This window comes from Mytilus edulis, chromosome 3, assembly GCF_963676685.1.
Source record: "Mytilus edulis chromosome 3, xbMytEdul2.2, whole genome shotgun sequence".
NCBI lineage: Eukaryota > Metazoa > Mollusca > Bivalvia > Mytilida > Mytilidae > Mytilus > Mytilus edulis.
The window spans coordinates 33,320,413-33,342,124 of NC_092346.1; the positions used below are offsets into that span (position 1 = coordinate 33,320,413).

Sequence of the window (21,712 nt, forward strand, 5' to 3'; positions counted from 1 at the left end):
CTGAGCGTTAGCGAGTGGTAAAATATCGGCTTAAAGGGACAACCAGTTGTAAAATAACGATATATTCAAGCCCCATCAATTATTCTGATTCTAATAGGACACATACGGCATTTTTTGTGGATCGAAGAGCTCTAGGTGGAGGACAATATTTGCCGTTCCCATAAATAAACGCACAATTAAATTGGCGTAAAAAACGGAGCAAATCAAATTAGTGAAAATCTTATGACGCGACGTTATTGTTAACGTCACTGACGGCAAATATTCTTGTGTACTGTAGAAAAAAAAACAAGCTTGGCAGTTAACGGAAAATTGCGGATTTTTCCTGGCAATGAAAGGGTTAAACTGTTTTCAATAACGTATTTAGTTAGTTTTTTTATAAATTTAAATGATAATTTACTTAAATGTACTATATGTATATATAAAAATAATAGGCTTATACCAGATTTTAGCATTGTTTGTTTACGTTTCCTTGTTGTGATGATTTCCGGTTTCACAAGCGTGTTTTTTCCCCTCAAAATGCTTATATTCTTACGTCCTCTTTCTATGACGTCGGGTACCTCATTCATAAAAAAAAAACCGTATGACGTGTGATAACAATCGGAACAGCCCTGGCAATATATTTATATTTTACCACGGGTGTGTACTCAAAGCGTTTGAAGGACGTCATGTTAGAATTGTATATATTTGTAAGTACAGAGAACAAAACTCTGTAGAAAAAAAAAACCCAACATAAACCATCTAGCTGCAAATGCAGTACATATTGATCTGTTGTTTTTTGTTGGAAACTGTTATATCCTTTTGTTTTCATTCATACAATTAGCCCTTGATTATATGACTCTTTGTGTAAAAAAAAATGAACCATCTCGTGGAAGAGAGAGTGCTTAAGGATCGTAATAAATAGTGTTCAATCTTTCTCTCCAGTTCAAACCAATAACTTGATTATTAGCATTTGTTCCTTCTTTGCTAAGCACGTTGCATTATTGAATAATTACATTAAATGTTGACCTTGCGCACATTTTTAGAATAAAGCGCTTCCGCGCTTCATACAAAATGTACAACGCTTTTACACCATAATGAAGTTACAAAAAGAAGCATTATGGTCTCTTGTGGACAGTTGTCTCATTAGAAATCATACCACATATTTTTTATATTTAATTCGTAAGTAAGAACCAAAAGTCAACGGCTTGGAGTCATAATAGTTGGTCTGGACAGGTTCATGTGCCGTATTTGGCACAACTTTTTGGAATTTTGGATCCTCAATGCTCTTCAACTTTGTACTTGTTTGGCTTTATAAATATTTTGATATGAGCGTCACTGATGAGTCTTATGTAGACGAAACGCGCGTCTGGCGTACTAAATTATAATCCTGGTACCTTTGATAACTATATTCATGTCTTGCTGTCGACTGTTTCATGTAAACCTGTGCGTTAAATATCCCTCTCAGCGTGTCGGTGTAGTACAGCTCGAACATGCTATCATGTCATATTTACTTATTTTTGTCCTGATATGTCTTTATTAATGTCACTTAATCGTTGATCAAAATTCTCACAATCAATCTAAAAAGGAAACATCGAACACAAATAAACCAAATCAACACCCGTATCATTTGGATAATGTCAGACTCCTTTTAGAGTACTTAGGCAGCTGCATTCATACACTATAATTTTTCTGAAAACTATGGATATACATATTGAGAAAAGTATAGATGATTAGAGTACTGTTTCTTTTAAATTAACTTTTGATTAATTGCAGAAAGATTTGCAGTCAAAACAGAAATTGTTCTCTCAATAAAAAATAAATAAATAGATAAAGTTTAGGTGCTATTTGCTTATCCCTTTAAAATAATATTGATAGCATTGATATCCAATTTATTAACAAATTCGTAATAAGAAATATACACCTAGAGCTTCAGATACAATAATGAAACTTGCTTCTTCCTTAATTCCAAAGTCGTTATAAACACAGGTCAATGAAAGTCAAACAATAAAATAGAAATATATTCTTTTTCAAAATTCTTAAATACAATTTGAAATTGTTTTCTTTTTGTTTATATCAAACAAGTTTTATATTATTATATGTATCTCATTTGACTTTCAGAATGTTCACCCGACACAACAGTCACACGTTACCAACCTAACACAAGGAAGAGATCCACCGTTATTCCAGAAGTGACTACTGAATCAACTGTCGCAGCAAATTCAGCATCTACTACCAGCTTAACACAATTCACCCAAATATCCTCATTTGGAAGTAATATTTCCGTGTGCTCCTGTGCAAACTGTTCGCAAATAGTTAACACGGTCTGGACGGAGGAAGAACTAACTGAGAAATTGTCTTTGTTAAGGAATGCAATTTCTATAGACAAGAAAGGAACAAACTTGTACAAATCCACTAAAATGTCTACCTATGATCCACGGAAGTCTTCAAGAAATATTGGTATAGTCGGCGTCGCTCTACTGATTGTTCCTGTTATATTTGTATTAATTATGGATGTTAAAAGGATCTGTCAATGAAAACATTGTTTGAAACTGAAAAAAAAACAACATATTCTTGGTTGAGAAAAAAAATAGACTGTAGTTTACTATCTGTATATATTAGAATTATTTACCAACCAATATTGATATGTAGAATACATTGAACTTAGCACTTTTTAATCCATATATTTTTTTATAATTATTGCAGACAATTATTGTAAATCAGGGAATTACCTGTAATTTATGCACAATTCCGGATCTATTATGTAATTCGGAGTTCCAAATGTCAGAGAGTAAATACATTTACCATCACTTTGAACACTTAGACTAAAAACAACCAAAGTAGGATATATACGTATGTCCCTCAGATACCTTCAACCGAAGTTTTTGAAATATTTTACAAAAATCTGAGCACTGTACAGATTGGATTTTAATAAATCGTGTCATTGAACATTTGAAATAAATGAATGTTAACTCTGTGGCGTACAGACCAAATTAATATGATTGTAAAAATTTCTGTTTATAACTTTCCTCGGAGTTTTTTTTTTGTTTTTGTACTTTTTCCAATAGGCATATGTTAGAAAATTACTTATTAGAAAGTTTGAAGTTTCATTTCAGTCATTTGAAATACTCTGAAACAGCTAGCCTACAAGTTGAATATCTGCTTGAATTGTTCTTTTATTAGGCTAATCTGTTCTCATAATGTTTTGAATTCTGACTGACCTCTTTTGAATTCTGTATAGATGTTTAATTTATTCAATTAAATTTTCTATAAAAAGTATTTTGTTTTGTGTCCAACCTAAGTAAAACAGTCCATATATTTGAAAGAATAATAACACATCAATCGATATCGTGTGTCCAATCTTACCTAACAAAGTAACGCACAAACCCAAACATTTGAAAGCTAGGGATGAATAAATACGTGTACACAGCAAGAGTAAACTAATAAAAAGAGACAAACAGAATATCCATATTCATTTAAAGTTAGATTAGCATGTTAAAGTTTAAACCCTAGTTTTTGAGGAAATTTTTAAAACAAAAATATCTTGTAGATCATTTCATTACCCAAAACCTCATTCTGTGTTCGTGAATTGAGAAATTATCGATGAAGATTGATCATCAAACAGAGACGACAGATACCAGTCAAATCTATCAGATAATTAATTCCACTAAAACAAAGAAGTGGAATAGAAACTGCTTACCCGTCCGGAGCCCATTTTTGAGACTATATCATTATGTTTTTCAGTGTAGTATTTTGTGGACCATTTTCGATTGGACATATGTCTTTTGGGGTTTGAGATATTTGCTTTTGTTGACTTCTATCCTGAAAATTTATCGACGTCGCAACGTTAATGATAGGATAAAGCGGCCCTTATCCATATTTGCGTGAGTGTTAGTCTTTTGATTTTAAGTATTCTATCTTCTAGCTTGACTGAAGAAGCATTAATTTCGTACAATTCTTTCATGAATGAAATAAGAAAAACAAAACTCTGGGTTGTTCTGTTCTGTATTTTTTTTTCATTTTCATTCACCAATATATCTTTAAAACACTTGCGCATTATTTTTTCAAAAAGTTAGATTGATTCTGAAGCTTTTTAACTAGCTTAAATTAATATATATTGAGCTGCACTATTATATGTGTTTCTGAAAATTCCATTCTTCTGGACTTTGTCTTCTTGTCTACCTAATATCGCAACGATAGGGTTATTTATAAAACACACGGTAAACTGTTTTCATTTATCAATAACAGAGGAGATTCAATGCTTTCAAAACTATGTTTTTGGATTTGTCACAGTAGACGCCGGTGATTGTTGGTTAAAGCACAAAAAACAAAACATTGCATTATCCCTTTGTATAAGCTTTTTAAGTCAACAGTGTTGACACTAATTCAAAATGAGTTACCCTATACTAACTCATGTTAACTGAACTGGTTCAATTTGTTAGTACTGTATTTGAAGTTCAAACTAAAATGTAAGTTTTCACTGCATTCAATGCACATTTTCTATTGAACAGAAATTCCTAACACATAACGGTAGTACAGTCAATTTATAATAAATCCATGAAAAGAAAACAATCTCATATATTCTTTAGCAAAATGCACACAAAACAAGTTTTTGAAAAACAAAATGGCTAATGTTGGCGATTAGTAAGTGTAAACCCACTTATTTTCGCTCATACTTTATTTGGACTTTCGCCTAATTCTGATCCGCTTCGCACTTATTGATTGAATTTTCCGATTTAGTAATTGTGTGAAATCCATGTTTTACACATTCGCTACAATTTAACCAAATCTATTTTCCTCTAAGTGGATTACAGAATGAAGGTATTATATTGTCAATAAAATACTTCAATGCATAACGTTATTGATTCAAAGGCAGTTATAACTTCAACGGATATTTGCCACACCCTTTATATTATTAGAAGGCATTTTTATAGTCAATTGTTTGAAGTTTCAAAATTCATTATACCAGAGACCGTTACATCATATGTCTCTAATTTTACATACTATATATTTATGTTTTACAAATACATTTCTAAAATTGCTCCAACCCAATTAAATAGTCAAGAGTAAGAACGAAAACCAGCAAACTTCCTACAATTACTCATACAATCACTAACATGCTTCAATGCAGAAAAAATAAGCATAAACTTTATTTAGCAATTTCATTCAAAACGTAGTAACATAGGCAGACACATATATATTATATTTCACGAAGAAGCCCCATAAAAAGTAAGTTAAAACATTGACAGTTGTCTAGCGACTTTCACCCACCTAAAAGGGCTTTTCAAGATTAAGACGTTGTTTTTGGTGACCTTGGTAGATAACGTTGTAGTACCTGATGATAAACTTTAGACACTGAGACTGGAAAAAATTAAAATATACCTGACTCAAAAGTGCTACCCAATCAATTATAATTGATAAAAAACGTAAACATTTGTCTATACATGAACCCCGAAAGATGAACAATAGGAAAAAAAATCCCGTTGTATGCACACACGACCTCAAATTACTGAACGCATTTATTTTTATGCGATCAAATCTTCAGTCATGTCGCCAAAACTAAAGAATGAAGCAGCTGGCTTGGCAGGAAACCTTAATATATTATCACCGGTAACATAAAAACCTAAAAATAAAAATCACCACTAGACTATACATAATTTCGACTGAATGCAGGATAAATATTCAGTAAAAGAGTGTAGGGATACTAGATGTGGTACGTGCTCAATAGAAGACAATTATAAAGGGACCGGATATCAAACGCTTCCTAAATGAAAAAAGGATTCCATGGAACCAAGTGTCTCGCCTAATTTTGCTGTTAGTTAAAGTCTCAACAAAAATAGGGAAAAAATATTTTAAAAAAACTTTCCTCTAGAAACTATCTTTTGATATTAAAAAAGCTTTTGTCTAATTTTGGTAAAAATCCAGGATGGTTTATGAATGTAATAAATGTTTATTCGGAAATAGAAAACGTCTAATACATTTGTTTTTTTACTGTTTTTATTTAAAGAATTTTACATATTCATTCTTAAACTGAGATTACAACTCCTTCACCCAATGGAATTTATTTTTCTATTGAACCCAAATGATAAAATCTTAACACTTTTTAAATATATTTATTGTACTATTGAAAAACTTTTCTTAAGGATGTACTTAGGTGAGGTTTTGGAATTTGCGTCAAATGTTCAGACTCCTTGGTGTTTTTCCATATAATACAATGTAAAATATTTTGCCCCAGAACACTCATTTATTTTTTCATATAAGACTTAATAGCTCATGAAATATCATTTACCAAAATTTTAGAAGATTCTTGATTTTCTTTCTTTTGTTTGAGACCCAATTGATACCAATGCAAATATAAGGTAAAAGTCCGAGTCAGCCTTTTCCCGCCATATTTTAAATCTCAAATATCTCGAAAAGGAGGTCCATGACATATCAATATTTTTAGCTAATCTTTATCCTTAATTGATGCTCTACCAGCTTATAGTATCAATTTAAATTTCTTAATTTAATCATTTTTACCTAACCTTACCTAAGTACATCCTTAAGCATTTTGGATGAATATTTTATTGGGTGTTCAAATTGTATATGAACCGTTAGTTTTTAATTATATTTATCGCACATTTCAAAATTTAAAGACCTCCATATAAATGATACTCATACAACAGCTCTTTATCATTTCATTAAGAAACTAATACATAAATCTTTATCATTTTAATTCTATTGAAAATTGTCTTATTTAGAAAACTTAAGAAATGCACTAGATACAATGATAACTACTTTGGTCCATTTCAATGAGAGCATATACAAATACGAACACTGTGAAACTCTCACTCAATTCCTTAAAATAGCTATCAAATTGGTTGGCTATTTACAAAGTGTCTTATTTTGGTATTCCAATTAATCGCAATGAGAGGATTAAACTTTTTTTTTGTGTGATGATTAAATTGTAAAGTCTCAAGATTTTCCAAACAGCAGGTTACGTTTTGTTTAAAATTTTAACAATGCAATAAGTAGTTACATTGTATTATTAAATATTTGAATTCGTACAATCAACTGGATAGGTCCGTACAGAAAACTATGTTTCTCTTTGCATATACCAATTGAAAAATTTAAAGCTTTATATTTATTCATCTTAGAAGCATTTCTTTTTCAAAATTATAACTTAAACAAACAAATAAATCTAACTAACTCAAGATAGAAAATAGTTCATGCAAACATACTGTATGCACACTTGTAATGTACTCCTTGCGTGCAAGAATTATTTGATCAGAACTCATCAAAATAGCAAATCTCTTCATGTTTAAGGATTATGTTATCGAATTGAGATGTTTATACGACTGAAATATATGTTAATATTTTTTCTTCTTCGTCAACATGACCAAAAGGCAGTGTATGGTATTGGTAAGTGATATTTATAGGTTTTATAACGAGTGAGAATTGGCTGTCGCTTGATACTAGTTAGAGATTTTTAACTTTTATATAATACTTTTTATGACTATCTAAATTAGATAACGAGAGTTGATATCGAGCGATACCGAAATTATACCGAGTTGTTAATTGAAGTTTCTTACCGAGTGAAAATTGGAAATCGCTTGATATCAATTGGAGGTATTTAATTTCAATATAATAGATACCAAACGAATTTAAGCTATTTCTCTTATGGTAAACACTCTAATGTGTTGATTTGAAATCTCGTGAATCGTATATCTAGTCTTTTGCACAAATCATGAGTAACGTATTAAAAATAAATCGCACCGTGTGTAAATTATGACGCTATGATTGGTTAAACGTCGTCACGTGTTGACCCCTTATGATTAGTTAATTTCATATGGTAGTTCATGACGTCACGTCCACTGTTAATGATGACGTCACTCTCTATGAATTTTACTAACCCTCTATGGACCCATAAGGGATCAGTAGCGAACCATATAACTTATAATATCAAACTTGTCCTTTTCTGCTTCAGAATTTGACACAAAAAGACTTTCAGGATAACAATTTGAGTGTTTTGTATTTTATTGGAAAATCACATAATATGTTCGTTGCTATGTACATTACCAAATTTGCCAATACATATGTCGCAATATCGTCTCTTGGTGGTGAATAGGCAAATCAAACTAACGCTGTTTTCGTATCACTATTTCGTGCAGTGTAACACGAGATATATAGATTATAATATGGTATTTTTCATATAAGCCATAGCTCATGATATCAGCCCAGAGCCGACATTTGGATGGATGTTTTTTACCATGGGCTGATAACGGGTCTGATATGAAAAAATACATGTTATATAGATAAAGGAGGATGTGGCCAATGAGAGAACTCTCCTTCTAAATAACAATTTATAAAAGTAAACCATTATAGGTCAATGTAAGGCCTTCAACACGGAGCCTTGGCTTTTACCGAACAACAAGCTATAAAGGGCCATAAAACTGCTAGCGTAAAACCATCCAAACAGTAAAACCAACGGTTTAATCTATATAATAAACGAGAAACGAGAAATACGTATAAATTACATAAACAAACGACAACTACTGTACATCAGATTCCTGACTTAAGACAGATGCTAACATTTGCAGCGGGATTAAACGTTTTAATGGTACCAAACCTTCTCCCTTTTTCACAACATAGGAAAACCCACGATAAAATATCAATTGGAAGGCTTAACTCAATCAAAAAATGTAAAGTAATGTTTTTTTATCATATACTTCAGCAGAAGCCATACAGACAAAAAATATTTTTAAAACTTTATAAAATTCATTTGTTATATCATTTATTTTGCATTTTTTAATAATATATTTTCCTGTATCCTAATATTCGTTTTTTTTTAACTGAGTTATGTTTGTCACTAAAATGTACCACTGAGGTGTATTCTCTGACGTCGAAATTCTTTGCAATAACGTTAAAGAAAGGCATACGATAATAACCGGAAACACTATGCTCTGTGCAATATACTTTTTGCTATCCGTCGTTTTCTCTCTACCTTCCAAAATATAGTTTAAAATGTAACTATCCCTTAACGAATCAAATTTGAGAACATATACGAATTAATAATATTTGGGAATATTGTCCCGAGTATGGTGAGTTCCAGGGACAATATTCACTTATATTCATGCAATAACCCTTTTATTCTATAGCAATATAATATTTACAAAGTAAAACTTAAGGTTTTGTCGTTGATGACTTCATGTATTTTGAAGATTTATTGCACTAGTGCAATATTGGAATTTATCAGTCGCCAACTTTTGGTTACTTTTTGTGGGAAATATTATATTGCTAAGCAATAATAAAGTATACCAACTATCACGTCGATGAAATGATTTGTTAATCACCTTTCACAACAATGTACATATATTACCAATATACATTTTTTAGAACTTGTAACAGAAATTTTCTTTAGATTTGATTGAAGATTGATATATTTCATTGTCTCAATTATTTCATTGTCTTTTTATTGTATCGAAAATTGTTTATTATGAACTACTATATCTTAATTTCGTGGCGAAACAAAGATAATAAAATATATATCTCAATTAAATTTTCTATGGGTCCTGAATGCTCTTCAACTTGGTACTTTGTTTGACCGTTTTAACTTAATTAATTCAAGTGGCGTTTTTTTGTTAACGATTCGCGCATAACATTATGATACTTGTATCTATCATGAGTTAATTTAACAAGAACAATCTATTAATTTAAGTGCATGATTGTACATGTATCACTGTACACATTTTGGACCGAAGTCGAATTTCATCCACATCTATCAGTTATCATCTAATCGATTTTAGGTGATTATTTTTTTTTTCGCCACAATATCGCCAAAGGCTATATTCCATTGAGAGAAATTTCAAACACAGAAACATATTTGGCTTTTGTTTATATGTAAAAACCAGCCAGGAGCTCTCTCAATATACCTCAACTCAAGGTCAAGGTTTAACTACTTATTTACAAATGTAATTGAATAATAAGATTACGTGATGTAAAATACAGCTTATTTAAACAGATACAACACGTTTATGTTTTTGAATACATTCTGTTTATTTCATAATTATAATTCATACTTTATAAGTTCCTGACTTTGCAAATGATCACCTTGAAGGTCTGTAATAGCAATTAGAAATGGTTTTTTATTTAAATATTTTAGTACCAAATCGACCACAAGAAAACATTTTTAGCTTGTACAGAGGGACGGAAGATTTAACGTTCAAAGCAGCAGGAAGATTGTTAAAAAAAGCCTATTAAAACTCGGAGAATAAAATACCTGCATATAAGTAAGCTCGAAAATACATCAAGATAAGTTATTGATGGCCTAACGTGAGAATAAAAGTTTACATACTATGTTACATATTCAAACAAAGAGAGAATTTAAAATCATGCAATATCTTCCCTGTATATCAACAGCAACAAGAATGAACACAATTTGGTACATAGTAAGTTCTTCTTTTGACTCAATTATTTAACAAATTTTCTTTCAGTAAAGCAATACATTGGATGTTTTGTTGACCCACCAGAAAGGATAATGCCATACAAAAGACTTAACTCAAACAGTTTGACTAATGATATGTGTGTATCACACTGCTGTTCACATCTGGATAACGCTACTTATATTGGAACTGAGGTAAATGTATAACGTATAAATTGTTTTGGGCATAAATCAAGCCGTTAATTTTGTCGTTAAAACTGTTTTTAAAAAAAATATTTTTTGGGCTTTCGTATTTTTTCATTATTGTAGAAATTCATACAGTGACCTTAACTTCTACGTAATCTGGCATCTAGCTTAAACCTGTCTCATTTGACAATCATATCACATATTTTTGTTTTTAATACCAGTCATTGAGGGAACAATTCAAGTGAAAGCCAGTGCTTTTGGTTTTGAAACAATATAACCATATGCTCTAAGTGTAAATGACCTCTCGGTTCATATGAATGTAGGAACTCGAAATCTTTGAAAAATTTCCGAAACTACCGCAGGAACAATTTTCTGTGATAGAATTCAAGTTTTTCTAGAAGCAAACCAAAGTCAGACTTTTACATTTGGTACATGAATTTTCTGGATACACTAAATAAGCATATCAATAACCTATGTTACCCCCCATAAAGGACAAACGAAAGAAGTATGACGTAGCTTTTAAATTGTCATTCGTTTAAAATTTTAAAATATAATCATTATAAAAGTGTGTATTCGACTTCGAACCTTTAAAACTTGCTGTCGAAGAAATAAAGAACGCCGATAGTTGTTTACCGTTGTTTGAATTTCGTAGATAGATTATTTAAAGCCAAATAATGGTAATAAACCAAAACATTATGGAATGCATGACCTACCAAAGTTATATGACGGGTTGCGTAGACAATGAAATAGTCTCGTACTTTGCATTAATTAAAAGCGGCATCAATTAAAGTTACAGCTTATTTTATGTTGTACTGCTACACAACTGTCCAAGGTTAGAGGATGTTAACATGATTAACCCCGCCATATTCTGTATGTATATGCCCGTCTCAAGTCATGCACCTGTAAAAAGATGGTTGTCGTTTGTTACTTTGTAACATATTTGTTTTTTGTTCTTTTTTTTTTTGTTCTTTTTTATTAGGCCAGTAGTTTTTTCGTTTTACATTTGTTATTTCGTGGCCTTTTATGGCAGACTATGCGGTAAAGGCTTTGATCATAGTTGAAGGGCGTACAGTGACTTTTAGCTATTAATTTATGTATCATTTGGTCTCCTATGGAGAGTTGTCTCATTAGCAATCATACCCATCGTCTTTTTATACCTCATTAAATTAGATCAGGTTTCCTGTGTAAAAGTAAAATAAAAATCCAGATGTATTACTACTTTTCAAATTCTCCCACCTTACCATATACAAGTCGTATAAGTTAACTAGAAAGTTGGGTTTCATCATGTTTGAGACAAAGGAGGAAGAGTCAGTTGAAGCAATCCCACAAATGAGGGATACTTTCTAAAGATAAAAACTATTTTTCCAATACGCATTGTATAATTGAAATAGCACATATTTATGACAAATACAGTACATTTTTAAAAAGGTTAATATCCATAACAAGATTTATAAAGAAATTACAAGACTTTGAAAAATTCGTAAGCTTCGACAATTTTCAATACTGAACTTACTTTTATAAAACCCTTGAAGGTTTCATACAATCGGAACTAACGGGAACCAATGAACATAACCATGATATTGATGGTCCGTTTTTATATTCTTGTCTTTCATTTTTGTTATGTGCTTTTTCGATGAAGTGTTAATACGCCATTATCTTTCTTAGTTGTCATAATTGTTTGTTTTTAAGGTGATTAAGAATATACATAACATCGTTGCCTATCGTTGACCACAATTGTTAACCACTTTGTCTGTTCATGTGTTTGTTTTAAGATAATGGAATCTTATGCGACTATCATATAAGTTTAATCAGTAAGTAATTATGACAGTTGTTTTTTACAGGCATCTTACGTTTGTTTTTGTAGCAACGTAACGAGCACAGATAATTTTGTCACAAGGGACCCAGCTTCCGGGAAAGACTGCGATTATCCATGTAAAGGAAATGGAAATGAAATGTGTGGAGGTTCTTGGAGTTTAAGTGTATATAGAATAGGTGAGATATTATAACTTAACAAATATATTAAGCGTATAAATTTTGACGCCAGGCATGATTTTAGTCTGCACCTGTGGCGCTCGAATCAAAACAAATAATAAGCGATATCGAAAACAATGGAGACGAAACGCGCGTCTGGCGTACTAAATTATAATCCTGGTACCTTTGATAACTATTTACACCACTGGGTCAATGCCACTGCTGGTGGACGTTTCGTCCTCGAGGGTATCACCAGCCCAGTAGTCAACACTTCGGTGTTGACATGAATATCAAGTGTGTGGTCATTTTTATAAATTTCCTGTTGACAAAACTTTTTCGAGAAACTAAGGATTTTCTTATCTTAGGCATAGACTACCTTAGACGTATTTGGAACAACGTTTTGGAATTTTGAATCTTCAATGCTCTTTAATTTTGTACTTGTTTGGCATTATAACTATTTCGAAATGAGCGTGACTGATGAGTCTTATGTAGACGAAACGCGCGTCTGGCGTACTAAATTATAATCCTGGTACCTTTGATTACTAATACGTCTGTTACCTTTGATAAATTTCTCTTTCCGTAATGTTCTTGCATATAGGTGTACTGTAGTCCTGTCACGTAATGTTAATTCTTATTGTTTATATTTAACATTGTCCCAAAAGAACGAGGTTTTGCTAGCCGCGAAACCAGTTTCAACCCACCATTTTTTCTTAAAATATCCTGCACCAAGTCAGCAAAATGGCAGTTATCTTATAGTTCGTTTCTGTGTGTTTTGCATTGTCGTTTTGGTTAGTTGTTGCACTTCAGTGTTTCTTTTGTTTCGTTGTTTTCCTTTTATAGTTGATGTGTTTATCTCAGTTTTAGTTTGTAACCCGGAATTGCTCAATCGATTTATGACTTTCGAACAGCGGTATACTACTGTTGCCTTTATTTAAGCGGTTTATAACAAACAATTCCGAAAAGCTGTGACAAATATCATAGACAAGGCAAGATCTACCCGAGGTTAGAAAACCGAAGTGTTCCAAATAATTCAAGATTTAACAAATTGGAAAAAAGACATATGAATGATAGGTATCTTTGAAATGAATAATTGTTTTCAAACCAGATATGATAATTCTTCAAAGTTTTATAAAATTAAATACAATATAACTATATTTGTGGTGCGTTATGTGTTCACTCTCACTATATGAACGTAGAGCTTATTTAAATTAAAAGTAAAAAGCTATATGTTGGGTTAGATTTTGACAGATTGAGTAGTTTATGTCTTTACTTTTTAGACTGTTCAACGAATACAACGGCAAAAACCATTACACCAACCAAAAGTAGCATATCTACGTTGACAACAAAAGTGACATCTGAATCAGCTGAAGAAGACACTTCCCAATCAACTGTCATACAATTGACAAATAATTCTCCAATCGCAAACGACATAACTACATTGACATCAAACGTGACATATACATCAACTGGGGTAGACGATTCACCACCAACTGACACACAGTTGACAACAACCACAAGCAACACATCTACATTGACAACAAAAGTTTCATCTGAATTAGAAAGTTCACAATCAGCTGACATATCTACATTGATATCAAAAGTCACATCTCAATCGACTGGAGTAGACAGTTCCCCTTTATCTGTCACACAGTTGACGACAGATACACCAAACACAAGCGACAGGTCTGAATTAGCACCAAAAGTGACATATACATCAACTGGGGCAGACGCTTTACAACCAACTGACACAAAGTTGACAACAACCACAAGCAACATATCTACATTGACAACAAAAGTTTCATCTGAAGTAGACAATTCACTATCAGCTGATATATCTACATTGATATCAAAAGTAACATCTGAATCAACTGGAGTAGACAGTTCCCTATTATCTATCACACAGTTGACGACAGATGGACCCAACACAAGCGACAGGTCTGTAGTAGCACCAAAAGTGACATCTGCATCAACTGAAGTAGACGACTCACCATCAATTAGCACAAAGTTGACAACAAATACACCAACCACAAGCGACATATCTACATTGACATCAAAAGTGACATCTGCATCAACTGAAGTAGACGATTCACCATCACCTCACACAATGTTTACAACAAATTCACCAACCATAAGCGACATATCGACATTGACATCAGCATCAACTGAAGTAGACGACTCAAGATCAACTAACACAAAGTTGACATCAAATACACCAACCACAAGCGAAATATCTGCATTGAAATCAAAAGTGACATCTGCAATAACTAAAGTAGATGATTCATCATCAACTAACAAAACGTTGACAACAAAAACACCAACCACAAGCGACATATCTACATTGACACCAATAGTGACATCTGCATCAACTGAAGTAGACGATTCACCATCAACTCACTCGAAGTTGACAACAAATACACCAACCACAAGCGACATATCTTCATTGACATCAATAGTGACATCTGCATCAACTGAAGTAGACGATTCACAATCAACTCACTCAACGTTTACAACAAATGCACCAACCACAAGCGACATATCTACATTGACATCAAAAGTGACATCAGCATCAACTGAAGTAGAAGACTCACGATCAACTAACACAAAGTTAACAGCAAATACACCAACCACAAGCAAAATATCTACATTGACATCAAAAGTGACATCTGCAATAACTGAAGTAGATGATTCATCAACAACTAACAAAAAGTTGACAACAAAAACACCAACCACAAGCGACATATCTACATTGACACCAATAGTGACATCTGCATCAACTGAAGTAGACGATCCACCATCAACTCACTCAAAGTTGACAACAAATACACCAACCACAAGCGACATATCTACATTGACATCAATAGTGACATCTGCAATAACTGAAGTAGATGATTCATCATCAACTAACAAAAAATTGACAACAAACACACCAACCACAAGCGACATATCTTCATTGACATCAAAAGTGACATCTGCATCAACTGAAGTAGACAATTCACCATCAACTAGCACAAAGTTGACAACAATCACACCAACCACAAGCGACATATCTACATTGACATCAATAGTGACATCTGCATCAACTGAAGTAGACGATTCACCATCAACTCACTCAAAGTTGACAACAAATACACCAACCACAAGCGACATATCTACATTGACATCAATAGTGACATCTGCAATAACTGAAGTAGATGATTCATCATCAACTAACAAAAAGTTGACAACAAATACACCAACCACAAGCGACATATCTACATTGACATCAAAAGTGACATCTGCATCAACTGAAGTAGACGATTCACCATCAACTCACACAATGTTTACAACAAATTCACCTACCGTAAGCGAAATATCGACATTGACATCAGCATCAAATGAAGTAGACGATTCACGATCAATTAACACAAAGTTGATAGCAAATACACCAACCACAAGCGACATATCTACATTGACATCAATAGTGACATCTGCATCAACTGAAGTAGACGATTCACCATCAACTAGCTCAAAGTTGACAACAAATACACCAACCACAAGCGACATATCTATAACTATATCATCAACGAACTCAACTAATACATCCGCAACAAGCGATGTATCAAGATCAACAACAAAACAAACAACTGAAACAATTATAGCAACTTTTTCACTTTCAACTGACACAATATCGACACTTAATACACCAATCAAAAGTAACATATCCACATTGATATCAAAAGTGATAACTGAATCAACTGCAGCATATACTTCATTAACAAGTGACACGACAATTCATACAGCAGCTACAACCGACGTATCAACGCCAACAACAGAACTGACAACTAAATCAACTATATCAGCTACTTCATCCTTAACTGACACAACTAATACACCCACAACAAGCGACATATCAACATCAATTACAAAAGAGACAAGTAAAACAACTATGGAGGCTAACTCAGCATCAACTGGCATAACGCGGCCAGTGACAACTAATAACCACACAACAAGCAACATATGGACATCAACTACAGAAATAGCAACGAAGGCAACTATGACCGCTAACTCAAAATTAACCATGACATATAATACACACACACTAAGCGACATATTGACATCGAAAACAGAACTGAAAACCAAAACAACTGTAACCCCTTACTCGCCGTCGTCTGAGACAACCTTAACAACTAGTACACCAACAACAAACAACATATCAACACCAACACCAAAAATAGCATCTGAAGCAACTTTATCAGCCTACTACCGATCAACTGACACAACGGTGACAGTTGTTACACCAGTTACAAACAACATATCTACAATGAAATTACAAACGACAACTGAATCAACGGTCGGAACATTTTCAACTTCTACTGCCACATCATTGACAAATAAAAAACCAACTACAAGCAGCGTATATACAATAACATCAAACTTGACAACTGATTCAAATGTAGCCTCTAACTCACCATCATCTACCTTCATACAGGAATTGACTGTTGATGCAACAGTAGAAAGTATCAAATGCATGTGCCCTTGTGCAAATGTTTTGCCCTTTGATATCACTCTCTTGAAGGAAGAAGAACTAGTTAAAAGACTGGCATTGTTAAAGAGTATAATTTCTGTAGACAAGAAAGAAACTAACATGTACAAAGGAACTAAAAAGTCTGCATATGATCCCCGGAAATCTTCAAGAAATATTGGCCTATTTGGCGTCATTGTATTAGTGTTTCCTGTTATATTTGTTGTGGTTATTGATATTCAACGGATTTTTAAGTAATTGCCACAGTTTGTTTCTTTATGATTTTTCAAATCTATCAACGCTGATTAAAGGTTTGTTATAAATCATGTCAGGACCGAATTACTGACTAATCAAATTATGATACCTTCGTGAATTGATCGTCTAACAGCAAAGGTAATACATGTTATCTCCGGAAGGCAAAATTGACATACACACATATTTTTCTTCATGTTTCTTTTTTTTTTAATGACTACTTTTGAAATATTGCATCTTTATTCTTTATATAATTTTGTTGTTCCTAGTTCAGGTTATGAATGATTAGAACACATGGTTAGAATAAAGAAGATATGTTGATGAAGGTTAGATACGTTTACGACCATTCATTACTAATGTTAAACGAAACTTTAATGCCCTAAAAGTTATGGAAATTATTGACAAACGTATTACACTGGCTGTTTATCATTTTTCAACGATAACTTTTTTTAGGACGACAAAGAACCCGTACACCGTTCACGATCTGATCCCACACATATCTTACAGCATGAACTAGCGAACAAAGAGTCCTGACATCAATTGCATGTTGTACAGTAGGTGCCAATTAAAAAGGGAAATGCAAAAGCGAACTTATAACATACAAAAATTAAAAGAACTTGGAACTACAAATTCGTGACAAATCGGACAATTCAAATGTAGTATTTAAAATCGGTGTGCACCATAATTCCTTGAAAGACGTTGCGAATAAGTAGGAACAAAGGGAAGGAGTAGGTTCGGTTAGGACCGATTTTGGAATCATCTAACGAAAGATTTTGGACACTTTTTAATCACTTAAGTGTCTATTTCAATTGATTCAATTAGTTTATGTGAAAGATTTTAACTGATTAAGTCTTTACAAACGCTCCGATTCAAGCTTAGATATGAAAAATCTATCAAATATGCTAAAAAACGTCACTTTTCAGTTGTTTTTTTTGTCAAAAATGAAAGTGACCGCATCCGTGTTCATCCTCAACTCTTATATATGTTACGTATCATCATCAATATCTCATCTCAATATTATGAATGAACACGAATGCAACCACTTTCATTTAAGACGGAAACCGTCTAAATTTAACTAAAATGCTGAAATTGTGTAGATTTCAGTAATTTAGCATGACTTTATGGTGCTAGTACCCGATATATGTGCATTATATTGTCAAAAACAGCCCATATGTATGTAGCAGAAGCATTCTTTTTTCCAATAAATAGCTAAAAGATTTCATTTTCACAATTTTGTAAAACTGCTTTATTTTGGAGCCAAAAAAGGGGTCTTGTTGAACCTACTCCTTTACAAAGTATAACCATATGATTTGTTTTAATTTTGTTAGTTCATTAATTGTCAATATTGACTGTCGGCTATTTTATTCTTCTGTATTAAAGGCAGACAAATAAGGATAAATAATCTGATGCATTAAAATTAAGCATTCAGGTTTGTTCCATCATGTGCGTATTTCCTTTGACAAAAAAAAAATAGAAAATGGTTTCAAAATCAATTCTGTCCACTAAGGTTTTGTAAAATTGATTCAAATTAAAAGTGGACCAATGAAGGAACTGTATTGTCAATAACAATAAATATTTAAACAAAAGGCGCTTTGAAAGAATTCGGTATAGTATAATACCTTACTCCACACAGGTTTCTTTTACAATGTTTAATACAATTATGTTCTCGAACAATGATGTAAAAAAAAATCTATTGAATTTTATATGATATTAGCTACTTTAAATGAATAGTTTTTTAAAAATGTTGAAAAGTTGTCTGCCGTTCTTCCTGTAACAGACAAGGATTAATATTTGTATAGTTATAGCAACATGCAAATGTATTTAAGAGCTTCCGCTCATGCACACTCTTCAAATTCCTGACTGCATATCGAAAACAGCAGTAAAGAACTTAAATCTACAAATATACTTCATTAACTTCATTCTATTATTTTCATTTTTCAAATGCAAAGCCTTCATGTAGCTTATATTGTTTAAATTTCTGTGGAATCAAAATATAATCTGCATCAAATCGAGCGATAAATGTTCTATTGTAATTTTAAACTCAAACTTAAAATATCAAGCGGAAAAATAGTAAATGAATTAAATTGATATGTCGTGTTTGAGAAAGTTATTCAAAAGAGTTTCCATCTTCAAAGGGCCGTTACTCAGCATATTTGTGATGATTTCTAAAATTTGACAGACAAAGAAAGTGCTATTGTAGTATAGAAAATAGCAGAACACCACCAACAATCCAATGACAACTATGAAAACTCGACATTCAAAAGTCCCATCTGAATTTTTTAAATACAAATGAGTTTGCTTTACAGTTTATTTGAATGAATGTTATTTCAAAACTGTTTCTCTAGATTTTGGACATTTCTATTAACTTTTCAAATATGATTTATTTTTTTAATATGTTTGATGCAAAGTTTCTAAACACGGAAGGTACATTTATTCTCAGAAATTTTAAAATTGGGTAAATGTTTTCTTAAAGAAGGGGATCATTTCAAGTCAATTTTTAAAAGAGGAAATAATTTGTTTTTACATCGCCCATAAATGTGTACGTTTAAACATAGAGATTAAACTAAAAATGATTCCCTCATATGTCAACATTATTACTTCTTGTAAATCTTAATGCAAAAGGACAAGCAAATACCTGATTCAGCAGCTTTGCTGTACATGGTTCTCCCTCCATAAGTATAAATTGCTAAAAAGTACTGTATCAATAGAAAAGGAGTTAAATAAATACTTATCATGCATATCCAAACATATTTTGATCATTTCGAGTCTTTTTTTTTCATTTTTTAAAATTATAATTACAGACTGATATCTACAGAAAACATTAAGAGAGAGCAACAAACACTATATTTCTGATAAAATTGTCATATTGAAAACAGTGTTGCATCATACAACTACGCAGATTGAAATGCTTGATTAAATTTTTCAAGTCAATAATGGCTTGCTGTATTCTTAGGTTAAAAATTATAAACACTTCTTAACATGATATGCTTCTAATTTGTCGTATTAAAACGGATAATAGAAAATAGTATGCACAATAGACGATGCATCACTGTAGGGTAAAACAAAGATGACCGAGCATATTTGTAAAAGAATCAACCTTAAAATATCAAACGAAAATGATTTTAGTTGTAGTGGTTTATGCGCGTCTGGCGTACTAAATCATAATCCTTGTACTTTGATAACTATATTTTCTAGGAAAAAGAAACAATTAATGAAGTCGACAACTTAAAAAGTTTGATTAAAGTGAACAGCAGCATCATCATTCAAAATTTAAAATAAATATTGACAAAAGATGTAATGAATGATACTAGGCTTATAATTATGTATGTCAGATGCATATTTTGTCTAAAAAAGACTCATCAGTCACGCGCAAATTGGATGCTTTTAAAGGAGGATTGTCTAAACTTCATGCAAATACAATATACATAGCAGAAACGGTGCGTGATTGAAGATCAAAGGGAGATGTCTTATTTACCAATGAGATATATACTTATAATTTTCCTATATTATCAAATAGGAAACTTGGAAGTATTTTGCATAGGTAAGACATAATTAGTAGTAGTCTCTACATCTATAATCAGTTGCCATTTATTTCAAATTCTTATTTCTTTTCCACATTTTCTTTTAGATCATATTTATTGTGCCGCCGAAATATTAGTTTAAAGCCTTAATTATGAATTCAAAAACTTGATATTTTCTATAAAGCTTTACTAAACATTTTAGCTTCCTTCAAGATTTTCCTCAGAAATTATAAGAAATAAATTATATGTTCTGTTTTATTTCTGGATTCAAGCCATTATCAACAGAATTATGCAACTAGTCGGGTAGGAACTGTTAAACCCTTCTAATCCCCGATTTGTTGTTAGTGATTAAATATTTTTGAATTAACCAATTCGTTCCGGTTTTTTTTAAAAGCTATTGGAAATATAGCTAGTTATATTTCGACATATTATTAAATATCTTTTCTGTAATAGTGGTTATATAACTATTCTATATAATAATGTTATTACAGGGTAAAATACTGACCCTTTATCTAATTCTAATTGGCAATTTCACCCTTTCCGAGACCATTGTATAAACAAATTTAATTATTTTACAATATACTTGTTTGAGTCCACATGCGGAGTCGGATCTGCTGACCCTCACCTGCGATATCACCAGTTTTTGGAAATGCTCTAGATGCTCAGTCTTTTTTCAATGTTGTGTTTCGTGTTTATATATATAGTTAATACTTTGTTTTTTGATCTTTTCTTTTTTAGCCATGATGTTGTCAATTATTATCCGACTTATGAGTTTGAATATCCCTTAGGTATCTTTCGCCTCTGTCTTTGTCAATTTTTGGTTATCGATGATTGCAGGTGATGATCGAATAAGTTTAATGGTCATAATCTTTATCAGCTCTAACC

At 32.1% G+C, this 21,712-nt stretch overlaps 1 protein-coding gene across 1 annotated transcript in view; it reads left to right on the forward strand.

The window, feature by feature from the left end:
* Window positions 1-1,677: 1,677 nt before the first annotated feature.
* LOC139515204 (uncharacterized) overlaps window positions 1,678-21,712 on the forward strand; it is a 47,474-nt gene continuing 27,439 nt past the window's right edge. The window contains exons 1-5 of the mRNA XM_071304767.1: window positions 1,678-1,699; window positions 2,098-2,436; window positions 10,449-10,591; window positions 12,424-12,574; window positions 13,831-17,145. Of these exons, the coding sequence (XP_071160868.1) occupies window positions 1,678-1,699; window positions 2,098-2,436; window positions 10,449-10,591; window positions 12,424-12,574; window positions 13,831-17,145 (3,970 nt within the window). The remainder of the gene's footprint in view (window positions 1,700-2,097; window positions 2,437-10,448; window positions 10,592-12,423; window positions 12,575-13,830; window positions 17,146-21,712) is intronic.